At 45.5% G+C, this 23,549-nt stretch overlaps 1 protein-coding gene across 1 annotated transcript in view; it reads left to right on the top strand.

Annotated features, from left to right (window-relative positions):
• Positions 1–8,014: 8,014 nt before the first annotated feature.
• bptf (bromodomain PHD finger transcription factor) overlaps positions 8,015–23,549 on the top strand; it is a gene marked incomplete at its 5' end in the record, with an annotated part of 41,776 nt that continues 26,241 nt past the window's right edge. Inside the window, 6 exons of the mRNA XM_083650032.1 lie at positions 8,015–8,519; positions 9,596–10,418; positions 14,507–14,727; positions 16,630–16,776; positions 17,551–17,736; positions 23,227–23,436. Coding sequence (XP_083506158.1) covers positions 8,015–8,519; positions 9,596–10,418; positions 14,507–14,727; positions 16,630–16,776; positions 17,551–17,736; positions 23,227–23,436 — 2,092 coding nt within the window. The remainder of the gene's footprint in view (positions 8,520–9,595; positions 10,419–14,506; positions 14,728–16,629; positions 16,777–17,550; positions 17,737–23,226; positions 23,437–23,549) is intronic.

Genomic DNA, 23,549 nt, shown 5'->3' with positions numbered 1-23,549 from the left:
TTGCCTAAACCCAACCCAATCAGAGGCAGAGTAGTGCGAGGTCTTGCTGCAAGAGAGGCAAGGATGCTAAAAAGCAATGATGAGACAACACTTGTTGTCCGTCATAATGGAACTGGAAGTGCTTTATTTGCTACACTGGCACACTTGACATGCAATGTCTCCTCCTGTTTAATCCAAACCGCAGCAGAAATCTCCACTGCATGCTTTGCTCATGGATTTTCTCTGGTGAGTAGCTTGTAGCTTTTGCAGGAAGCTACAAGCTACTTGGGTCTATAAATAGCTTAGCTACTGAAAAAGCTACTTGGTTCAAATGTAGTGAAGCTACCACCAAGCTACTGAGAAATGTAGTTAAGCTATGTAGCTTCGCTACTTGTAGCAAGCTACTGCCCAACACTGGTTACATGTTACAATCTCTTGTTCGCCACAGTAGTTACATTTCCACTTGGGAGGCCCAGAATCAATGACATTGGATCCATTTCGAAGTCTATCAAATACCTTCTCCATTTCACACAGTACTTCAGACCAATACTTCTGTTTTTACGACATGACCACAGGCAATGGGTTAAATTAGCCTATCTATTTCACTTTTACATTTGAGACACAAAAGGGGAAGTCAAAAGAATGTCTGATTAGGAGAAATATGCATTCTATGTACAATTCTAAATGCCTTTGTTCGAGTACAGATGGATATCTTTTTTGCATAACTCCAAATATCCTCGCATGCTTCCTCATCAATAGTCACTGACAATTCTTTCTCCCACACCCCCTTAACCCTCTGTGTATCAGTAGGAGACATGGCACGCATTACACCATAGCAAGCTAAGGGACATCCTCCCTGGTTGTTGAAACAGTACTTTTTCAATAGCAGATATCTCAGGGTGAGATAGTGTTGTATTCTTAGTAATATAGTCCCCTATTTGTAAGAAGCGATAAAAAAAAAATCTTGTTTTGGAAGTTGGTATTTCTCTATCAGTTGTTCAAATGACATTAAACTGCCGTCTGAAAATAGTTCTCCCAATATGACTTTAACCCATTTCACAAAATTGTCACCGGTCCACGTTTAAAAGAGCTATCGGCATGGACGGATTATCATGACTACAGGCCCTGGACACAAACTTGCCATGGGCCCCTATACCTACACATGCAGTACATGTGCCCTGCTGCGTGTGCGCTCCCCAAGTACACAGTTTGGTCGCACAATAGTATAATCCACAACCACAACCAATTATATTGAATTAAATTCCTGGCATTTTAGTTCTGTTTTGTTCTATACATGCCATGCAGGGCATCATTTGCAGGAGTGTATGATACCTATATCCCTAACGTGCATGTTTTTTGTTGTTTTGTTACAATATGTTTATAGGCTATATAATGTTATATCTAACGTTATCAAAAAATAAAAAAGATCATAAATCTTAAGGCCAAGGGCTTCCATTGGCTCCAGGGCCAATTTCCCCCTGCTGCCCCGGTCGCTGCCGATCTGGGGAGAGCCGTAGACTAGCACCATGCTTCCTCCAACACATGTGCAGTTGCCAGCCGCTTCTTTTCACCTGACACCGGGGAGCTTCACCGGCAGGACATAGCACGTGGGAGGATCACGCTATTCCCACCAGTTCCCTTCCTCCCCGAACAGGCGCCCCGACCGACCAGAGGAGGCGCTAGTGCAGCGACCAGGACACATACCCTCAATCCATCTTCCCACCCACAGGACACAGCCAATCGTGCCTGTACAGACCCCCCCGCCATAGCCGGAGGTAACACGGGGACGCGAACCTGCGACCCTCGTGTTAGCAGGCAGGTAATCTACACTACCCGGACACCCAAATACGCATGTCTTTTTGATATAGAATTACATTTGTGCTGTCACAATATAAACAAAAGTGTAAACAGCTGGTCCCATACCCTCCACGCTGGCTTTGCACTATCAAATAATTTGTCTTCATAAGACCCCTCCATCCGCCTTAAAATATGTGTACAAATCGACTGCTGTGAATACTCATAATCGCTCTGCCATCATTCTTGGAAGCCTTTATAAAGTCCAAAGCCTATAAGCACAGGCTATGCCACAGTGTTTTCCCATTCAGGTTTGACTGGTCCATTCGCCATATGGTGCCACCAGAGCGCTTGAGAACAGAGTCAATATGGCTGTGAAAACCCAGCGCTCCACACACACTTAAGAAGCTTTTGGGTTTTGCAAGTGAAGACAGCTTGTGCAGAGAAGATTATTATCAGCGTGTGAGCTGGTGACCTGACGAGGCCCTCTAATATAGTCTATAATGTGTAATAGTGCAGTCACACACACACACACACACACACACACACACACACACACACACACACACACATATACAGGGACATTGATATGTTTGTTCATGAGTGGCATTTGTGGTCAATCAAAAAGAAGACTTTGGGGAGGTTAAAGAAATGCAATTTATTTGGGGGCAGTACATGCACTTGTACATGCACTTGTGTGCCTGGAGAAGAGAAAGGGCTTTGCACACAGATTTCTTGAACACTGCTCAAATCCCCAGGAGAATGGAGATACAGTATTCACATGTGAAGTGAAGGCCTCGCCCTCTGCTGGAGATCATGGGACATCTGTGACTCCAGCTGGAGACGGAAACAACAAACACTATAATTGACTCCTTCCCTTAGTTTGAACTCTGGGTCTAATTCAGCCTGTTTATTGCTGCTAATGACATGATATGGATGGGCAGCAGTTGACTGGACTTTAACCTGTGTAGACGATCTCACTTCCTCATGTACACGAGGAAGTGTGAAATCCTCCATCCATAAAGCATGACTTCATGGAACCAATCTATAGGCCCTGTACAGGTGTCTGATATATGAGACACAGTTATCATTATCACCCAGGTTCTTTCACAAACGTGAGTTCACGCAAAGGTTAATTTTCCTCCACTCCCCATGGGGCAACACAGTGGCCCAGGTTTACCCTTGTGGCTGCTGAAGGCCCGATTTAGGGTCATAGGTGAATCTGCTATCCAAAGTTAATTGTCAAAGCCAAAGCTTTCCAGAGCTTAACCATTGGACTGATTTAGCATATTCTGTCATGATATCCTTGTAGGAATGAAGTCACTTTTGGTCTCTGGCTACACTAAATGCAAATATCCCGTGAAGTGCAAACATTGTCTTCTTTGTACCGCTGCCATCCTGTTACTTATCAGGCGGGGGGATCTCTGCATGGTGTTCTATTACTGTGCCACTGCCAAATGTCCCATAAATCATAAATACCTAGCAAGCATAACAAAACTCTTTATGTTCACAGCCAGGTAATAGCACCGATGTGGCATATAAGGGAGAAGAGACTACATTTATTTACTTATCATAATAGGTGCTGAGTCTGTTCACTCTCTAGCACAAGTCGCTGTAAATAAATGGAGCCAAAATTATCACAATCGACAATTCATGTTAGAAAGCATTGATTTTTGTTGTCAGTGAGTGACCCTTGACCTTCAGTGTGAACTGGGGGAGTTAGTCCAGCATGGAGGAGCAGGGCTTCTGTCATCATGTTCTAATGTAATGTTATGTATTAGGGCCTCAGGGTGAAGTGGGGATCCTCCCATCCCCAACATGTTACATCCACACCAGCTGCTTTGGCGTCCTGTCTTGTGACCGGGTCCCAGGCGCTCTGTCTGTTCATTTATGGTATATTACCGCCACCCACTGGAGGCAAATGGCTATTGCTAAATAGATATAGTAAGGCTGATGTTTCAGACCCTCTACCTTTTTACACCATTTTTGTAATCATTATTTTATTAGGCACATAGACAACATTTATAACAAAATTCCGGACAGAAAACCTAACTTACTGTACACCACAAACACTACATTACAACAAAACAACTCTCCCACCCCACCCCCAGTGCCCAGTGTTTCAAGGTTACAGATGTTTATAGCAATTAGGGATGTCACGATACTATTCTATTTCTACTTCAATACCGATATACCCAGGAAAATATTGATACTCAATACCATTTTCGATACCACGGGAAGGGGGGATGACGAGTAATAGCAGTAAAGTAAGTAATAGCAAACACTCTGTGAGGGACGGCTCTCTCCAAAATACTAGACATGATGCTTGAAACATGTTCCCAAAATTGATTAACCTTCATTTGTTGTAATCTTCGAGGTGTGAGATAAGACCTGTGAATGAATTCATATGGTATATCATTTGATGGTTTGGATTACAGTACGTTATGACGGGGATATATTAGCCAATTTAGGTCTGAAGGAGTATTAAACTCTCTGTTCCAGAGTCTATATTAAGTGGCAAAGGTTTATATGAGGAGAAACAAATCACTCCATGAGTGGAAATAGCAGCACTCCAAAGATTAAAATGCAAGACTTTGCTCAAATTTAAAATATATATATTCAAGGCTAACGCGTTTCGGCATGTGCCTTCATTAGAGGATCATACAGAATGATGGTATCAGCCTCTTTTTATAATGCAGGTAAAATAATCATCCCCATCTGTGTAGGGGGAGGTACTTGTTTAAAATCAATACAACAGAAATATAGCACTTAATAGAAAAAAAAGTATAACAGTGACTTCATGAAAAATTGCATAAAGACAGTACATTTTTATAATAGTGACATTAGGCTATATTCTAGGAAAATCACGTTTCACAAGAGCAATTCGGGGACACTTGGGTCAACATCAAGTCATACAGACAGCAAAGAACTGTAGACAATACTATAATAAATCAAGGACAATGTGCTCAGACCCAGGAAGTGACAAGGATCTCTAGAGTATACTGTAGGCAAAATATCAACAGCAGCACGCTGTATGGGTCCCAATAATAGACAATCCAAAGAAACAGGAGAACCAAAAATAGAAACTATACCCAAGCCACCTATCCATTTATAAGAAAGGTCGATATGAAAAGTCATCATTGAGTTCCTTAGGTTGCATGCTACTCAATTGATGGATCCAAAACTTATATGAGGAATTTGTGATAAATGTGGTGCCGAGTATCGAATGAAGGGGATGAGTTTCCAAATCAGTGCATGGGACACCTTGAGCAGGCATTGCTGAACTCAACTGAAGGTAAAAAATAAAAAATAAAATAAGTGCCTGGGAGGTTATGACCCTTTTAGATCTTTGAATTCATGGAGACACTGTTGCCCTACAATGCCTTGGAGATGATAAAGCCCTTTGTCACCCCACTGAGGAAAAGAAATTGGCTTCCCATCAAAAGGAAGTGGTTATGGAAAATTGGAGATTGATGGAAAAATGTGTTGCCAATTGTAGCAATTTTCTGAACTTTATGCCAAACAGTGAAAAGATGTGATATATAATAGGACCAAAATTCTGTTCACCACCTTATGGGGTATGTTAGAATAAATCAGATTTAGCTAACTATATGGATATGTAAATTTTCCTCAATGGGGGCGCCATGACACACAAGTCTCTGGATTGAACCAGGTAGTAATTGGACGCAGAGCAAAACACCATGAATACCATTCAATATTAGGCCACCTGATATTTTATTATGCCTTTGCAAAGTAGAAGCTTTGATTCTGTTTTTGTTCTTGTTCCACAAAAAAGTATGAATAACCGAATGCAACTTCTTCCAGTAACCATCTGGTCTGGTGGAACTAGGTAACATTGAGCTGATGACATTAATACAAGGTAATATTTCAATCATGAGAGATAGTATGAAGGTTCAAAATAAACTTTAATGATAAAAAAAAACAAGATTAAGGTTTGGCGTATGACGCTCCTCCTGCGATGAGGAGGGCCAGGCCTCAGGAATGCATAGCATAGAAATCCCCCCATGGGGGAATCCCTCTGGAGCCATGGGGGGAGGCCCTAAAGGCTGCATGTGGCTCTAGAGCCGCGGGTTGAGTATCACTGCCAATGCCATAAGGGTCTTTCACACCGGCCATGAAAGCCGAAAAATGCGCGGAAATTAGGATTCGCGGCTTCGATGTGAAAGGCATAAACGCGCGTTGGTGGGTAATTCTTGTACGCCTTTTGTCCCGGCACCAAAGGTTGTCACATCGCCGTATTGGCGGACAACCCGCCTCCACTTGAAAGGTCATCGCAGCGAGCCGGAAAAGGTGCGAATGGTCAGCTCATTCATAAAAAAATTACAGGGGAAATCACCTCATGTATCAAGAAGTGACGAGTGAAAGTAAAAAAAGTAGACTGATAGACAGACCTATCTCCACACACCACACTGTGCGAGGCAGCGCTTCATACGAATCGCTCATAAGATCGTGGTGTTTTTGCAATGTCAGCGTAGGTAATTATTATGTATATTAACTTTATGACAACTTTGGCATGACAATATCTGCTGCTTTACCTTAACACAGTGTGAGTGTTACAGTTACAACAGCCAACTAGTCCGCTGCTCTCGCTTCAGGCAGCCTCGCACTGTCCCCCTGTCTAGTGCAGAAAGCACTGAGGTGAGGTGTCAAGATTTCATCTCTGAGCTCTCTGATAGGCTATTGCTTGATGTGTAACCAATCAGATAGCGCTGTGGGCGGGACATTGCTCCAGATACAGAACTACTGTAGGAGGGGATTCTTCCAGGTGCAGCAGCCGCAAATTAGCGCATTTTTTTATTAAGTTATGATATCGGCAAACAGCCAATGAAAATGCCGATACAGATCTCCTCAGCGGACTAGGAGAAGGAGGAAAGTCTGTTGTTGAATTGAAAGCGTTCAGCCTAGGCTACACTAACCTATGAAAATATTAATTTGGGCTAGGAGGAGCTGGAAATCCCTCTGCTCGCCTTTCAATGCGGGAGCGGGGGATTTCACCTGAAAGTACAGAGCAGCACGGTAATGTGGCCGTGCTGCTTGGCTCTGTGTGAAAGCAATTTCTGTGGCGAGGCGGCTGGCTTTACGGGACTCCTAAACGGCTATTTTTCCGCGATCTGTGTATGAAAGAGCCTACAGACTGTATATCTCTAGTCTAGGCTTTTGAGATGCCACATGGTGCTGTGTGCTCAAATGTCAACATCTATCTACAGTTTAGCAGCACCTCGGCACTTCCCAAACATGTTTCCTGCTCAACGCTGCGCACGAGACCTGCTAGCTGCTGACGGAAGAGAACGAGCTAGTCATGAGGTCGTGATTGGGAACCCTGGTTGGGACAGAACCTTTCTCCGTGAAGTAGTTTTATTAACTACTTGAGTAAACTGATTCTAGTAGTCTTTTAGCCTAAAATATACCAAATTTTGTCCAAAGTTTTTTTTGCAAAGAAGACATTAGCCCGCATCTATTCTTGTACAAAACATAATTTTCTGCGAAGTATTAGTAAAGTTATAAGCGAAGATCGATTCACAAGGATCTGACAGCTGTCTCCGCCATTTGTTTTTTTTTTAGGTAACCAAAGGCTTTTAGTAAGAGAGTTGCCATGGCAACCAATAACCCATGGCCATGGGTTATTGGACTCGGTTACTGGAATTATACAATGGCTGTGAACCAATCAGATTGCTTGATTTGAGAGAGCCGTTTTATAAATATATATTATATATATAGAGAGAGAGTCATTTTATCATTTTCTGTAGATATGTTCTTCTCTAAAGCTTCTCCTCTGATGCAAATACCCAATTTCACCACAGTGTTCATAGTTTCACCTAATACTGTATTATGTAATCCGGCAAAACTCGTATATAATTGTGAAAAATATGGCAACAATGTGACTTTTATAAGAAACTAAACTGAAAGTAATTGTCATCTCAGTCATATTGTTGCCACTGAGCTGGAAGAATTGTGACCACGTGACTCCTCCAGTAAGGGCCTCCTGTTTGTTCAGCGAGAGCTCAGAGAAGAAGAAAAATGGCGGCTCTGTGCGAACCTAAACGGGACGCCGGGCTAACGTTTTGAGCTTTCGCACCCAAACCGACACCGGGGCTGCGCGGGGCGCTGCATCTTCTGAATCCACCAGAGTCCACCTTTCTCGCGGTACCGCTTTCGCTCGCCTCCGTGAAGGCTAAACAAACGCAAACATTGAGATTGAAAATAATAGCTCTTGCCTATCATGAGAGGGAGACGGGGCAGGCCGCCCAAACCGCTGCCGTCTGAAGAAGAACCGTCCCCAGCAGCACCGGCCCGCGGTCTGAGACCCAGGAGGAATGTGAAGCCCAGGTTCAGGGACAGCGGGGACGAGGATATCGAGAGCCCCAAAAGGGAACCCAGCAGGTCGGTCAGAGGGAAGAGAAAGGGGGGACCTGGTGCGTCAGCTCGGGGCAGAAGAGGCAGAGGTGGCGGTATTGGAGGTAGAGGAGGTCGAGGAGGAAGGCGGACGCCCGTCTCCAAAGCAGCCGTGGTGTACGACGACCACGAGAGCGACGAGGAGGACGATGTTGTCAGCTTGAGATCGGAGGAGGAGGAGGTCGTAGAGGAGGAACCCGTGTCCGAGGAGGACGAGGGCCTCAAAGAGGACTCGGACTGCCTGGATGATACTGTGCTGGACGAGGAGGATGCTGCCAGCTACTGTACAGAGAGCAGCTTTCGGAGTCAGAGCACACACGCCAGCACTCCGGGTAAATAAACACCATGCACAACCAGGGTGGTGGTTTAGCATCTGATCACACACTGCAGCGGCTGTGAGATGCATCCCAAAATTCTGCTGTTGTTGATTATTATTTTTGAACAGTGAAGAAGCTGTATTGTTCAAAATGGAGAATGCACACTGTATGAACACAACAGGCCGCAGTCCACTCATTATAGCTAACGTTATTGCAGGTGGATTGGACTCACATTGCCATGTTGGCATCAGCGTCTGTCATTGGGGATCTAATTAAGAATAGTGACATTTATTACGGGGGGTTGATTTACATAGTCGCACTTCGCAATGCACATGGCGTGTAATATTTACTCAAAGGCATAAAAGTCAAAAAGCTAACTGCTAGCTAGCTAGCCAACGTTAGCAAGTAACGTTAGCTCATGCTGTATTCTGTCATCCCGAAGGCGAAAATGTTAGGTAACAGATCAACGTCGTCACCTATTTATAGTGTTTTGGTATGTGATCATACATTGTAATTATTATTTAGTGAGGTATCAAACTACCCTCCCGTGAAAGAGAAGAGAGCATTATGGCTAACTAGCTAGCATACCTGTCATGTTGCCACTTTAACGTTATATTTTAACCTACCCGTTTAAATAACACAATAAACAAAAAATTAACAGTCAAGACAGTTATATTCTATAAGATGCAATACTCCGCTAGAGAGGTTATTTAATTGGGACTGACTGATGTTTTTAGTGTTATGCAGCTGGACAACTCATGCTTTCCTAGCTGCAGGAGGAGGATGCAGTCACATTTAGCCAATGATAGACTGGCCATGTGTTGAGACGCCCACATGAACAAACTTTGAAGTTTGCTACTAGTGTGAAACCAGACTTTACAAGTGTGAATTTCACATTTTGTTTACAGAAAAAAAACAAAAAAGCTCTTTTGAATGTCATTGGTCCTTCTGGCACTGGTCTGTTAAAAGTCTAATATTTGGCGATTATGCAGGATATATTTATCTGGGTTGATCGTGACATTAATAAGCATTTCAGTTATGGATGAGGCTGTCTTATCTAATCATGATTCATTGATCTCATTCTTTAAAAGGGAAGAGAAAATTCCGGGTTGCTCGACCTCGCTCTCCTATTCTGGAAGAGAAGGAGATTCCTCGTCTTGAGCTTCCCGAGGCCTCTGAGGATCTGCTGGTGCCCAGCGAGGAGGTTCTCAATGTCAGCTCCATCTATGAGGTACTGCGCAACTTCAGCACGGTGCTGCGGCTCTCCCCGTTCCGCTTTGAGGACTTCTGCGCAGCACTGGTAGGCCAGGAGCAGTGCACCTTGATAGCGGAGACCCACACGGCCCTGCTGAAGATCATCCTGCGCGAAGAGGACACCTCCAACACCTCGTTTGGCCCCGCTGACCTCAGGGACAGCGTCAACTCTACTCTATACTTCATTGATGGCATGACGTGGCCCGAGGTGGTGCGGGCGTACTGTGAGAGCGACCGGGAGTACCAGCACGTCCTATCATACCAGGAGGTAGATGAGTACCCCTACGGCCAGCTGGGGGGTAAGATCAAGGTGCTCCAGTTCTTGGTGGACCAGTTTCTCACCACCAACATCGCCCGCGAGGAGCTGATGTCCGAGGGGGTGGTGCTGTATGATGACCACTGCCGTGTCTGCCATCGCCTGGGCGACCTGCTGTGCTGTGAGACCTGCTCAGCCGTGTACCACCTGGAGTGCGTGAAACCACCGCTGGCGGAAGTGCCGGAGGACGAGTGGCAGTGTGAGATCTGTGTGGCACACAAGGTGCCCGGCGTCACAGACTGTGTGACAGAGATGCAGAGGAACAAGCCCTACATCCGCCAGGAGCCCATTGGATATGACCGCCACCAGAGGAAATACTGGTTCCTCAACAGAAGGATTATTGTGTAAGTTTATGAGCCTTACCGCCCCTCTACCCATTCCTTTAGAATTACCCGCTGTTCTGTGCCAAGGCTTTTGTATCCTGAAACTGATACATTTGGTTTAAGTCAGGACTATTGAAACAAAATAGTGCAAGGCAATAGGCTTTAGTCTAGACTCTAGAGCAAGGCTTCCGCTTGAAAGTATCGAACTAGAGTATGGTTGACAAATAGTTTGAGTTTGAGCCACATCTATTGCCAGTAGTTCACCCATGCAGCTATTAAATAGCCTTATGCAACATCACAGTCTCAATCATGGCTGACCAATTTGGGGCCGGCGGGCCAAACCTGGCCCACGCTTAGTTTGCTTTGGCCCTCCATGGTTTTGAAAGAAAAAAAAGGCGGCCAATATTACTGTCTTTCAGAGGCTGTGGTGGGCTCATTTTAAAGTTCAATACTTTTAGCATATGAAACTAGAAGACCTATTTTAGATTTAGAATGTAAATCGCCTATCAAATAATTTAATGTAATTTCACGTAACATCAACGTTTATTTTTGGCCCATTGCCATCCGTGTAGATTAATTTTGGCCCTTCATAGGAAAGAATTTGGGCACCTCTGTAACCTTTATTGCCAATAAAGGTTTCAGGTTTGTAATTTTGAAAGCAAAAGTAGTAAATACACTTATCCAAAATATGAAATACATATCCCTTGCACATAGGGGTTCCCGCTAGGCTTTTTTTTTTTGACAGCCAATATGGTCGCTAATATTTGAGAATTGAATTCCGGCCAAGGCGGCCATATAGAATATAATAACTACCAGACATTTTAAATAGACGTATAATAGCCAACATTTAAAGAGCAATATAACAAAAATCACGAATGCATAAACGTCTCTATACATCCTATACCATCAAATTAAATAACTTATAAGCTAACTGAAGAAGCAGTTAAGTCAAAAAAATAAAATAGCAGGCTGGTCGGTCTGAATTCAATTGCTCCTTTTGTCATATTCTAGTTTATTTGCGGGGACTTCATTGAATAGAAGTGCTGACAGCGAATGTGTGTGGTACACAGATAGTAATCCTGGTAACGTTACAGGAACAGTGCCTTTTGCGGGAGCATTATGAAATATACCAGAAGGATTTAATTTCACCAAGACAACATGACATCCAACCAACCACTGATGCATGTAAGAAAACACACCTACACACCATTTACAAACAACCCATTTAGGTCAATGAGCCGGCTGGCTACGTAAGGGATAATCAATTCCTAGTTGTGCGTTAAACGATTTTAATGCACGACGTGGAGGCGAAGAACCACCCGACACGCAGCGGAGGGTGGTTGCCGTATCATCTTCTTCTTTTTTTGGTCCAATTTAAGTCCAATCTTTTATGGTCACTTGCAATTCATCTCGTTGTTTGGCCGGCTTGGTTCCAGGCTTAAAACATTTTTTTAAATAAAATGTAAATGGAGAAATGAATGGGGTAGTCCTGGCTCCAAGACAATTGGAGATGATAGGCGCTTTCACACCGGCCTTGAAAGCCGTAAAATGCACGTAAAATGGGATCTGCGCCTCCGATGTGAAAGTTGTGAACGCGGCTTGGTGGGTAATTGTTGTACGCCTTTCGTTCCGCCAGTGGACCTAATCACAGCGCCGGGTTACCCTGCAACCCGCCTCCACCTGAAAGCGTAGGAGCGGCAAGCCGGAACGGTGGTCAGCTCATTCATAAAAAAAAGATACAGGGGAAACCACCAACCACCTTTCCATCAAGAAAGACATGTTTAGGGTTAATACTCCTGTCAGTGCCCCTGACCAAGGTACTGGCAAAAGAACTGGAGTTGGTCCCCGGGCGCTGCACAGTGGCTGCCCACTGCTCCTAGTTCTAGGAAGGTTCCTAGTAGAGGATGGGTCAAATGCAGAGGATGCATTTCCCCAAGGGGATAAATAAAGGATAACTTAAGTTAACCACCTCATGCAGCAAGAAAGGCATAAGTGAAAGTAAAAAAAGGCGGCCACTCCGGCCAGGAGGAATGCTCCGTGCCTCGTAAGTAGGTTAGGCTTCATGCTCAAACGATGTTGACATTAGTAGGTAAAATTAACGGATATAATAATAAGCTTCAGAGGACTATAGCTGTCTGTGGCGAGTTGGTCTGAGGATATTCCCTCTGGAAACCAGCTCCAGAACTGCAATCTGTCTAGCTAGCCAGTTGTGCATTCCCTTACAAAAACTACTAACGTTATAGTAGTCATGTGCATTTATAGCCTATACTATTCCCCCGACGGATGTTATGCAGACTGCAGCTGTTTGATATGCGGGCGTCGTCTTTCAGAACGGACGCTAATTAGGCTACTTCATGGGAATAATTTGCGTTACAAAAAACTGGAACCAAAAGATAAGAATTAGCCTTGTACCTAATAGGCTACATGATGGTGCATCTGTGATCCATAAAGTCGATCAGATGAATATTGAAAGCCTTGTTGTTACCATGCTGCATGTGGAGAACACTTTCCTGTTTTATCACTTTGATCCTTAACGACCGCAGCTGCACGTCATTGGCAATAGAGAGCCGCAGTAACGAGTCCGGAAATCATCGATGCTAACAGCCCTGGTTCTTCACAGTTTTCGCCTATGGGAGTTTTGAATGGGTTTTTGGCGCGATGCTTCTAATCTCTCTGGGCAACGCTGGCTTAATCAAACACGAACCAGTGTTTAGTAACATCATCTTCACACATGAAGACCACTTTTATGAGTTTTGAAGCTTTTATGTGCCGTTAAAAGGGTGGCTAGCTAGCAAACGGCTAAATGAGACTACATTGTCGACGCGGATATTATACGTCATCACGAGTGAACGCGGAAATTCTTTCTCTCACAATCAATGCGTGGACGCCTATGCGACACTGTGTGTAGTTCTGGATTAGCTTAGCACGAGCTTTTTACCTCTAGGGCTCGCAGTTACGCTTCAAAACTCATGAAAGTGGTCCTCATGTGTGAAGATTATCCCGCTGAACCTTGGTTCACGTTTGATTAAACTTGCGTTGCCCACAGACATTATTTGAAGCATCGCGCCAAAAACCCATTCAAAAATCCCATAGACAGAAACAGTGAAGAACCAGGAAGTTCGGGACTTCCGCATTCAGCCTACAAAAATACGTCATCCCTGCGGCTCTCTATATCAGGCTATCTTGGCTCAATAGTTGAGTGTCTATAGGATAAATAACATAATCATGATCCAACAGACGGGTGCCTTTTTCCAAGCTTTGTCTGGGGGGAGGCCCACAGTCTCAGACTTTGAAAACCCCCTGTCATAGAGAATTATGAGGTGGCCACCCGCATCAAATTTCACTCCGCCTTCAGCTCTCGACAAGTGAAAACAAAATATTTCCTAACAAGCGCTGCAGTCGGCGCTGCAGATTTCTATCATTTTGCAATTGCAACTAACTGCACAGTTGACAAGTGTTCACACATTCAACCCTCTCTCTTTTTAACTGTCTGGGAGCTTCTGCTAGTTTTCATTATACAAATACAAATTCTGTTGTAATTAACCTTGAGCCGGGTCTCAAACTATGCCGTGTTGGGTCCGTCCTTGAAATTGGGGAATTGGGCATTGAAAGTCCTTGAATTTGATGTTGAAGGCGTGGGAACCCTGCATGTTAAATAAACAGAATTGAAGGTATTTAGAGACGGAAAGACTCCGTCAATGTTGTTGCTGCAGTCGACCAGTTGGTATCTCGGCAGCTCAGATAAGTTGCTGGGGTTTAGTGGCTTATTTGTAAACAGCCTGTCAGAGCCAATCAGGAAGGTCTCTGCTATTTCAAATACCCCAGGGTTGGTCCCACCTACATTAGTTAACTGGCTGCTGTTTTTGACACCCTTTGACGAGTATTGATGATTTCTATTGGGTGGGGGAAAAATAAGAAGAAAAAATACAATTCTCTCATTCCAGCTTCTTAAATGTGAATATTATTTTCTGGTTTCTTTAGTCTTCTATGAGAGTACATTGACATTTGAGGATGTCATCTTGGACTTTGTGGAAAAAGCGATCAACATTTTTCACCATTTTGTGACATTTTATAGTTAACCTATTACTTTTTCCTTTCTCACTGGGCAGCGAGGAGGATGGGGACCAGGAGAAGAAAACCGTCTGCTACTACAGCACCAAGGTGCAGCTGGGGGAGCTCATGGAGGCCCTGGATAAGGAGTACTGGGAGATGGACCTCCACGCCACGCTGGAGGAGATGAGGGAGGAGGTGGAGACTCACATGGACGTCACAGAAGATCTTACCAACAAAGCCCGTGGCAACAACAAGGCCTACCTCACTGCTGTCAACGGTACAGATTTGTTCGACTCTTCACACCCCCAAAAGGGAGATTTCTCACAGGTGTTACAGTTAGCCCCAACTCAGCAGCTGATGCAGCATGATCATTGCAGCATGCTGCTGATCTGCTCTTTATTGTAATCAGGTACTTGGAATAGTCCTAGTCGGGCGCTCACAGCAGGTGCTTGTTAATGGCATGCACTCTGTGAGCTGCTTTATGTTCTCAAGGTGACGCGGGGAATGGGTTGTTATCCCCATTGATCTGACAGTTAATGATCAGGACGTGTGTGTGTGTGTGTGTGTGTGTGTGTGTGTGTGTGTGTGTGTGTGTGTGTCTGTGTGTGTGTGTGTGTGCGTGTGTGTGCGCGCCCGCCCTGCGGGGCTACATTCCAGTACAGTCTACCCAAGCTCCAGATTGCGGTGTTGCTCCCCTCAGGCAGTAATGCACTGCTATCATGACAGTTGACACAGAAATCTCCTCTTCTCGCTCCACGTTCTCTCAGAACATGCAGGCGCCGTTTTTTTCTTCTTCTTTTACTTTCCTCCCAGGAGTCAGAGTGGTGAGAAGACTGTGTGCTTATTATTGTGCCGGTGATATGCGCTTCTGCTTGACAGGCTGGCTCCCATATCTGTCTCTATTTTGTAACGCTTTTCCTTCGTTATGTACTCGTCAGTGAACTGCTGCTGTGTAGTGTTTCAATGGAAGGGAATGCAGATAGCATCCTCTCAACAAGAGGGCAGTTTGGAAAGGTATCCTGCCTGCCAAAAAGCAAGAGTAGCTTCCTCCCAAACACATTGCAGTGCTTCAAAAAAAAATATTTTCTGTGCCTTTACCAGTCAAGTGATTTATGGGTTATGCTGGTCTTTTCTCATCTCTTAAAAGCTCCACTGCTGCTGCGGTGCAGAGCTGCCGACACCTTGAGCCGTGCCTTTGAGCTCCTAGGGGACACGGCTGCTTCTCTCCCAGTGAAAACTGTAGCTAAGGAACACGTGCTCTGGTGCTCTGGTGCTCTGGTGCTCTGGTGCTCTGGCCATTGGAGAAAAGAAAAGCCACCCTCTCCTGGCTCTCTGCATTTGTCTAGGGCCATATGAAATCCATTTTAGTTTCTTCCAAATTCCGTTTGAGTTTTTCCCCAAATTCAGGTTTTTCCATTTTCATTTTGATTTAGGGGTTAGCATCTACTACACACATAGCATCTACAGTACACACACACACACACACACACACACACACACACACACACACACACACACACACACACACACACACACACACACACACAAAATGACCTGTCTCTCTCAGACAGCCTCTTCGACGTGTTTCTCAAAGTGAGATCCAAGTTATGAGGTGATGTAAGGATCCCCGCAAGACCCACTCCCCTCTCAAAACAGCCCAATTGAAAACAGAATCATTTCTCTAGGCTGATTCCGTTTTCTAGGCCTATTTTACAATTATGAAATCAGTTAGGTTGCTACAATAGCTCTTACACACACTCAGCACCTGCAAGCTGGTTGGCAGAAGAAGACGACGAAGAACACACTCACACACAAACAGAGCTGTAGCTCACACTACGTGTTGGCACATTTATAAAAGTGCCCCCAGCATTTTGTAAATGCCCCCATTTTTTGGAGAGTGCAGGCAAAGTTCTTTATTATATTTTTTTAATTTGTCACGGCATATTAACCTGCTGTTGAAAAGTTCTTGGTAGCATTTGATCAGATCAGATGTGGGGCACAGTATTACTATCGTGACTCAAACATGTCTTGGTGTTGGTTTTTAACTCAATCACTTGTCCACAGAGAAAATCACTTTCAGAAGTTTACCCCCAAGTCCCGCTGTGTCGCATGCTTATGTAATTGTTGCTTGTTGTTATTTTGTAACAATTCTTCTTTTGTGTCTTTCTTGTGTCTGTAGAAGAGATCGTGGAGCGTGTGAAGGTGAGGCAGGAGACACAGGAAGCGAAGATGCAAGCGGAGGAGGTGGAGAAGTCAAAGCAGGAAGCAGAACCGGGCCCCGGAGAACACAAAGAGACAGAGGCTAAGGAAGATAGAACTTCACAAGGTACAAGTGGACCACTTTCACATCTTTGATTTGATCTGTCTAGCTCTCTCTCTAGTTCTCTCTCTCATACCACATACTTAAATGTACTACATGTGCCCAACAGTATTGGTAATAGTAGGTACAGTTTTCCCACATGAGCAAAGTGAAGTCTTGTGAAGTCCTGTTGTCCTCATACATTCTATGAAACTGTCATCTATGTCTTTATGTCTCTGCGGCAATATCCTTCAAGCCAATGATTGTGACTGACGGTCAAAGAACTTTTATGGAAAGAAATGACAGCTCCATATTGCCCCATTGCAACATCAGCGCCCAGCAGCCTCCGCCATTTTTTATTTTTGGAAGCGTGACAGCGCCAAAAGAACCTCGCAGTGGTCAGCTGCGGTAGCGCTGGCCCCTATAATCAGCCTCTCTAAACAGTAACTCAACGGGAGAACACTCTAAACTTTGGGGATTCACATCTTTTCCGGGCGTACTGCAAATCTTGATTGAAGTGGTGTAGTGCAGGGATGTAAAACAACAACCATATTGTGGAAACTAAGCAACATTTTTCGTTTTCTTTGTTTAGTTTTTTCAAGATAAATACCTAATGAAAAGGACCCGAGGTTCAACTCCCGTTGAGTTACTGTTTAGAGAGGCTGATTATAGGGGCCAGCGCTACCGCAGCTGACCACTGCGAGGCGCATTCTGTTTCCAAAAATGGCCGGAGTGTCGTCTCTTTCCTTCCACGCTCTTTGCTGACGGTGCTGTACACCCTGTGTGATGGTATGTTCACAGCAGCTACAGTTCCCCCTGCTGGAGAGGAGGGCGGCACGTCCGATCCTAAGCCTGGTGCAGCCACCCAGGACTCGGATGTCTCTAAGACGGAATCGCTTGAGCCTAATGAGGGAAGCGACCAGCCTGCCCCCTCTGGCAGCCAGGAGAGCGGGGAGTCCCCCGTAGAGGCAAAGCAGGACAGGACAGGTACACAGAAGAGTGCTTTATGGGTTTTACACATCCTTCACATCACACCCTCCTGTTGGCCTGCACATGTGCATGCCTCCTCATCTGTCTCCTTATTGGTCGCTTCAAACCGCATCTTACCCTCGCAGCACAGCACATTTACCTTTTGACATGTAGGAGGACCACCACACTGATCCGTTGTTTGTTCATATACCTAAGTTTCAGTGATAGCGGTCCACTGTCAGGACAGGGTGGATGATATGTCTCCGTCAGATTTCCATCCATTTTGACAAAGTCACCACCTGTTTAGCTCATTAGAATCGAGGAAGCTTTCCTGAGACACAGACCTATAAGGAGGCCATAATGAACGCAGTGTACACCATCCTGTTTTATTACTCATCATCGAAGGATTACAAGAACAAAGAGCAATTTAAGAAAAGCCTGGCATAACGTTGGGATGATTGTAGCTTTGCCAAGTCTCTTTCTACTCTATAGTCCAAAACAACACAAGGAGAAATCTATTAATAATAAAAAGTTCTGTCTGTTTTCTGAAGGATCAGTGTGGTTTTGACTTGAGCATACACACTGCCATGCTAGTCACAGCTGTCATCAATCTCTGTTTGCGTTTGTTTTCCCAGTTTGCGTTTGTTGTGTTAGCTGGTTGATGATCAGTGTGTTGTTTTCCAATTGTCTTTAACATGGCTTTAAGCAGGCCACGGTGTGTGTGTGTCTTTAACATGGCTTTAAGCAGGCCACGGTGTGTGTGTGTCTTTAACATGGCTTTAAGCAGGCCACGGTGTGTGTGTGTCTTTAACATGGCTTTAAGCAGGCCACGGTGTGTGTCTGTCCTTAACATGGCTTTAAGCAGGCCACGGTGTGTGTGTGTCTTTAACATGGCTTTAAGCAGGCCACGGTGTGTGTGTGTCTTTAACATGGCTTTAAGCAGGCCACGGTGTGTGTGTGTCTTTAACATGGCTTTAAGCAGGCCACGGTGTGTGTCTGTCCTTAACATGGCTTTAAGCAGGCCACGGTGTGTGTGTGTCTTTAACATGGCTTTAAGCAGGCCACGGTGTGTGTGTGTCTTTAACATGGCTTTAAGCAGGCCACGGTGTGTGTGTGTCTTTAACATGGCTTTAAGCAGGCCACGGTGTGTGTCTGTCTTTAACATGGCTTTAAGCAGGCCACGGTGTGTGTGTGTCTTTAACATGGCTTTAAGCAGGCCACGGTGTGTGTCTGTCCTTAACATGGCTTTAAGCAGGCCACGGTGTGTGTCTGTCCTTAACATGGCTTTAAGCAGGCCACGGTGTGTGTGTCTGTCTTTAACATGGCTTTAAGCAGGCCACGGTGTGTGTGTGTCTTTAACATGGCTTTAAGCAGGCCACGGTGTGTGTCTTTAACATGGCTTTAAGCAGGCCACGGTGTGTGTGTGTCTTTAACATGGCTTTAAGCAGGCCACGGTGTGTGTCTGTCTTTAACATGGCTTTAAGCAGGCCACGGTGTGTGTGTGTCTTTAACATGGCTTTAAGCAGGCTACGGTGTGTGTGTGTCCTTAACATGGCTTTAAGCAGGCTACGGTGTGTGTGTGTCCTTAACATGGCTTTAAGCAGGCTACGGTGTGTGTGTGTCCTTAACATGGCTTTAAGCAGGCTACGGTGTGTGTGTGTCTTTAACATGGCTTTAAGCAGGCTACGGTGTGTGTGTGTCCTTAACATGGCTTTAAGCAGGCCACGGTGTGTGTGTGTCTTTAACATGGCTTTAAGCAGGCTACGGTGTGTGTGTGTCCTTAACATGGCTTTAAGCAGGCTACGGTGTGTGTGTGTCTTTAACATGGCTTTAAGCAGGCCACGGTGTGTGTGTGTCTTTAACATGGCTTTAAGCAGGCCACGGTGTGTGTGTGTCTTTAACATGGCTTTAAGCAGGCCACGGTGTGTGTGTGTCTTTAACATGGCTTTAAGCAGGCCACGGTGTGTGTGTGTGTCTTTAACATGGCTTTAAGCAGGCCACGGTGTGTGTGTGTCCTTAACATGGCTTTAAGCAGGCCACGGTGTGTGTGTGTCTTTAACATGGCTTTAAGCAGGCCACGGTGTGTGTGTGTCTTTAACATGGCTTTAAGCAGGCCACGGTGTGTGTGTGTCTTTAACATGGCTTTAAGCAGGCCACGGTGTGTGTGTGTGTCTTTAACATGGCTTTAAGCAGGCCACAGTGTGTGTGTGTCTTTAACATGGCTTTAAGCAGGCCACGGTGTGTTTGTGTCTTTAACATGGCTTTAAGCAGGCCACGGTGTGTGTGTGTCCTTAACATGGCTTTAAGCAGGCCACGGTGTGTGTGTGTCTTTAACATGGCTTTAAGCAGGCCACGGTGTGTTTGTGTCTTTAACATGGCTTTAAGCAGGCCACGGTGTGTTTGTGTCCTTAACATGGCTTTAAGCAGGCCACGGTGTGTGTGTCTGTCTTTAACATGGCTTTAAGCAGGCCACGGTGTGTGTCTGTCTTTAACATGGCTTTAAGCAGGCCATGGTGTGTGTGTGTCTTTAACATGGCTTTAAGCAGGCCACGGTGTGTGTGTGTCTTTAACATGGCTTTAAGCAGGCCACGGTGTGTGTGTGTGTCTTTAACATGGCTTTAAGCAGGCCACGGTGTGTGTGTGTGTCTTTAACATGGCTTTAAGCAGGCCACTGTGTGTGTCTGTCTTTAACATGGCTTTAAGCAGGCCATGGTGTGTGTGTGTCTTTAACATGGCTTTAAGCAGGCCACGGTGTGTGTGTGTGTCTTTAACATGGCTTTAAGCAGGCCACAGTGTGTGTCTGTCTTTAACATGGCTTTAAGCAGGCCACAGTGTGTGTGTGTCTTTAACATGGCTTTAAGCAGGCCACGGTGTGTGTGTGTGTCTTTAACATGGCTTTAAGCAGGCCACAGTGTGTGTGTGTCTTTAACATGGCTTTAAGCAGGCCACGGTGTGTGTGTGTGTCTTTAACATGGCTTTAAGCAGGCCACAGTGTGTGTGTGTCTTTAACATGGCTTTAAGCAGGCCACGGTGTGTGTCTGTCCTTAACATGGCTTTAAGCAGGCCACGGTGTGTGTGTGTGTCTTTAACATGGCTTTAAGCAGGCCACGGTGTGTGTGTGTCCTTAACATGGCTTTAAGCAGGCCACAGTGTGTGTGTGTCTTTAACATGGCTTTAAGCAGGCCACAGTGTGTGTGTGTCCTTAACATGGCTTTAAGCAGGCCACGGTGTGTGTGTGTGTCTTTAACATGGCTTTAAGCAGGCCACGGTGTGTGTGTGTGTCTTTAACATGGCTTTAAGCAGGCCACGGTGTGTGTCTGTCTTTAACATGGCTTTAAGCAGGCCACGGTGTGTGTGTGTGTCTTTAACATGGCTTTAAGCAGGCCACGGTGTGTGTCTGTCCTTAACATGGCTTTAAGCAGGCCACGGTGTGTGTCTGTCTTTAACATGGCTTTAAGCAGGCCACGGTGTGTGTGTGTGTCTTTAACATGGCTTTAAGCAGGCCACGGTGTGTGTCTGTCCTTAACATGGCTTTAAGCAGGCCACGGTGTGTGTGTGTCTTTAACATGGCTTTAAGCAGGCCACGGTGTGTGTCTGTCTTTAACATGGCTTTAAGCAGGCCACGGTGTGTGTGTGTCCTTAACATGGCTTTAAGCAGGCCATGGTGTGTGTCTGTCCTTAACATGGCTTTAAGCAGGCCACGGTGTGTGTGTGTCTTTAACATGGCTTTAAGCAGGCCACGGTGTGTGTCCTTTTGATGATCCAACCATTTCCTGTGATTGCACTTTCTCTTGAGAATGTTCCTTCAGTGAACCGTACTCCAAACACTTGTAATTCTATACGCTTCCATGGGTGACAAGTGGTGTGAAAGAGCTCTTTGTGGCTCTTCTTGCTTCTTGTCCCTTGGACATAAATAAGGAGTGTAGCTGTTGGTGCGTCGTCACAGACACAAGACAAAACATCTCTTAGCAGTGGCCATTAAACTGGATTTGTTTGTATAAAAGTGCCGTCTTTCTGGCCTAGCTCGACAAAAACACAAGTTCTTGCTCCTCAGGCTAGAGTGTCCACAGTTAGCCTGTTTCTTTGCATATTACGTTTTACACCGTCTTTCCATTATCTTCAGTACATATCTAATTGGATAGCGAGAAGATGGCGAGAAGACATTTTCTTATCTCATTGAATTTCCGTGCTGTGCTTTCTGCGCGTCTCGTCTTGACCTACTGTGCTGCTGTAAACTGTTGCACTCAGCACCTGCTTTGGTAGTTAAATGCTCCATTCATTTCCTCCACCACGGAGGTTGTTTTCGGGGGCGTTTGTCCGTCTGTTTGTTAACAGGATTATGGAGAATCTACTTGGAGGATTTTCATGAAACTTGGTGGAAGGGTTAAGGAAGGGTGCAGCATGGGCCAAGGAAGAACCTGTTACATTTTGGAGCGGATCCAACCTGGGTTGGGTCAATGGGAGGGGGCGGGGCTAAGGAAAAGGGGGCGGGGCTAGGGAAAAGGGGCCGGGGCTAGGGATAGGAAGGTCGTAGAGAGTCGGGATTCGAGGGGTGGTTAAGGGGAGACTGGGAGTGGCTAGGTGTATCTGGGTGGTGGGAGGGGGTGTGGTCAGGAAAGGGCATGACTAGAGAAACGGGGCCATAGCTAGGGATAGGAAGGTCATAGAATGTTGGGGTTACAGGGGTGCGTTGGGGGAGTGGCTGGTGGGATGTGGGCCTTGGCGGAGCTCTGCGCTCTCTGAGTGCACTTCTAGTTTTTGTTGTGTTCATTAATTTCTTACCTTGTGCTATGCCTTGTCTCTTGTGCTATGCCTTGTCTCTTGTGCTCATGCTCTGTAAACGCTTGCTTTTGGCACCATGGTGGCTAGCGTCCCTGGCAGCAGTGACCGTGCTGCTAAGTCTGTCACAACCAGCTCCTTATTCTCATTCCAATTGATGTGCATTTGGGCTGGGTTCCTCTTGCTCAGACAAAGGGCTCTCTGCCTGGAAGCCCCACCTGCTACCTCGACTACAAAGAGCTGCATAATATTATATATGCAGGGTTTTCTCCTGTAACAACTCAAAGGCAGAGCTGCTGCCTCTATTTGGCTTTGCAGCAAGTGCACAGCTTGTGTTTAAATTGTCTAGCCTCTCCTGGCTAGAGGGGCGTGGTTTTATTAGGCTGTCTGGGCCACTGAACTGCTTATTTGTCCATTCAACATATTTACAGGTGAAGCAGTTTGTTGGTGTAATATGCTAATCGTTATCATCGATTAGCTTAGGGATTTGGGCAATAGGCCAGACTATTTTCAGAGTTGCGTAATTGCAGTGATTTGATTTCTGTCATTCATCTTCTCTGTGTCACTATCATGTGATTAGATTCCTAGCTTGTTATTCGAACAGCTGCTGTCTTTACTGCCTGTTGCCAGTGTTAATGACACATGTTTCATTCCTGCACCCCCCCCCCCCCTCCTCCCGCCCAATGCATGCTTTTACCCCTGTACTCAACCTACCCTTTCCTTTCTTAGATAGGGATGTGAAAGCAGAGTGTAGCAGTGAGGAGAAGCCCCCTGACCAGAGCCAGACTCAAGGTCAGCAGCAGCAGCCACCCCAGCCAGAGGTCAGCAGCAGCAGCAGCAGCAGCCAGGTGTCTGGATCTGGGAACCTCCGGAAGCCAGAGCAGCCTGACCTGGCCGACAGGTCCTCACAGTCCTCTTTCACCAGCCAGGATGGGACAGGTAAACACCACACAGGCTGCTTAGTGCTCAGAAAGCAAATGGAGTTGAGGAAAAAGAAGATGTCAGATTGTCTCTCTGTATCTCTGCTTGAATCAACGTTGAGACTGCTGTGC

This window comes from Poromitra crassiceps (assembly GCF_964638095.1).
Source record: "Poromitra crassiceps genome assembly, chromosome: 13".
NCBI classification, from domain to species: Eukaryota; Metazoa; Chordata; class Actinopteri; order Beryciformes; family Melamphaidae; genus Poromitra; species Poromitra crassiceps.
Note: the sequence above shows the minus strand (reverse complement) of the source record. Positions and strands in the feature narration are given on the sequence as shown.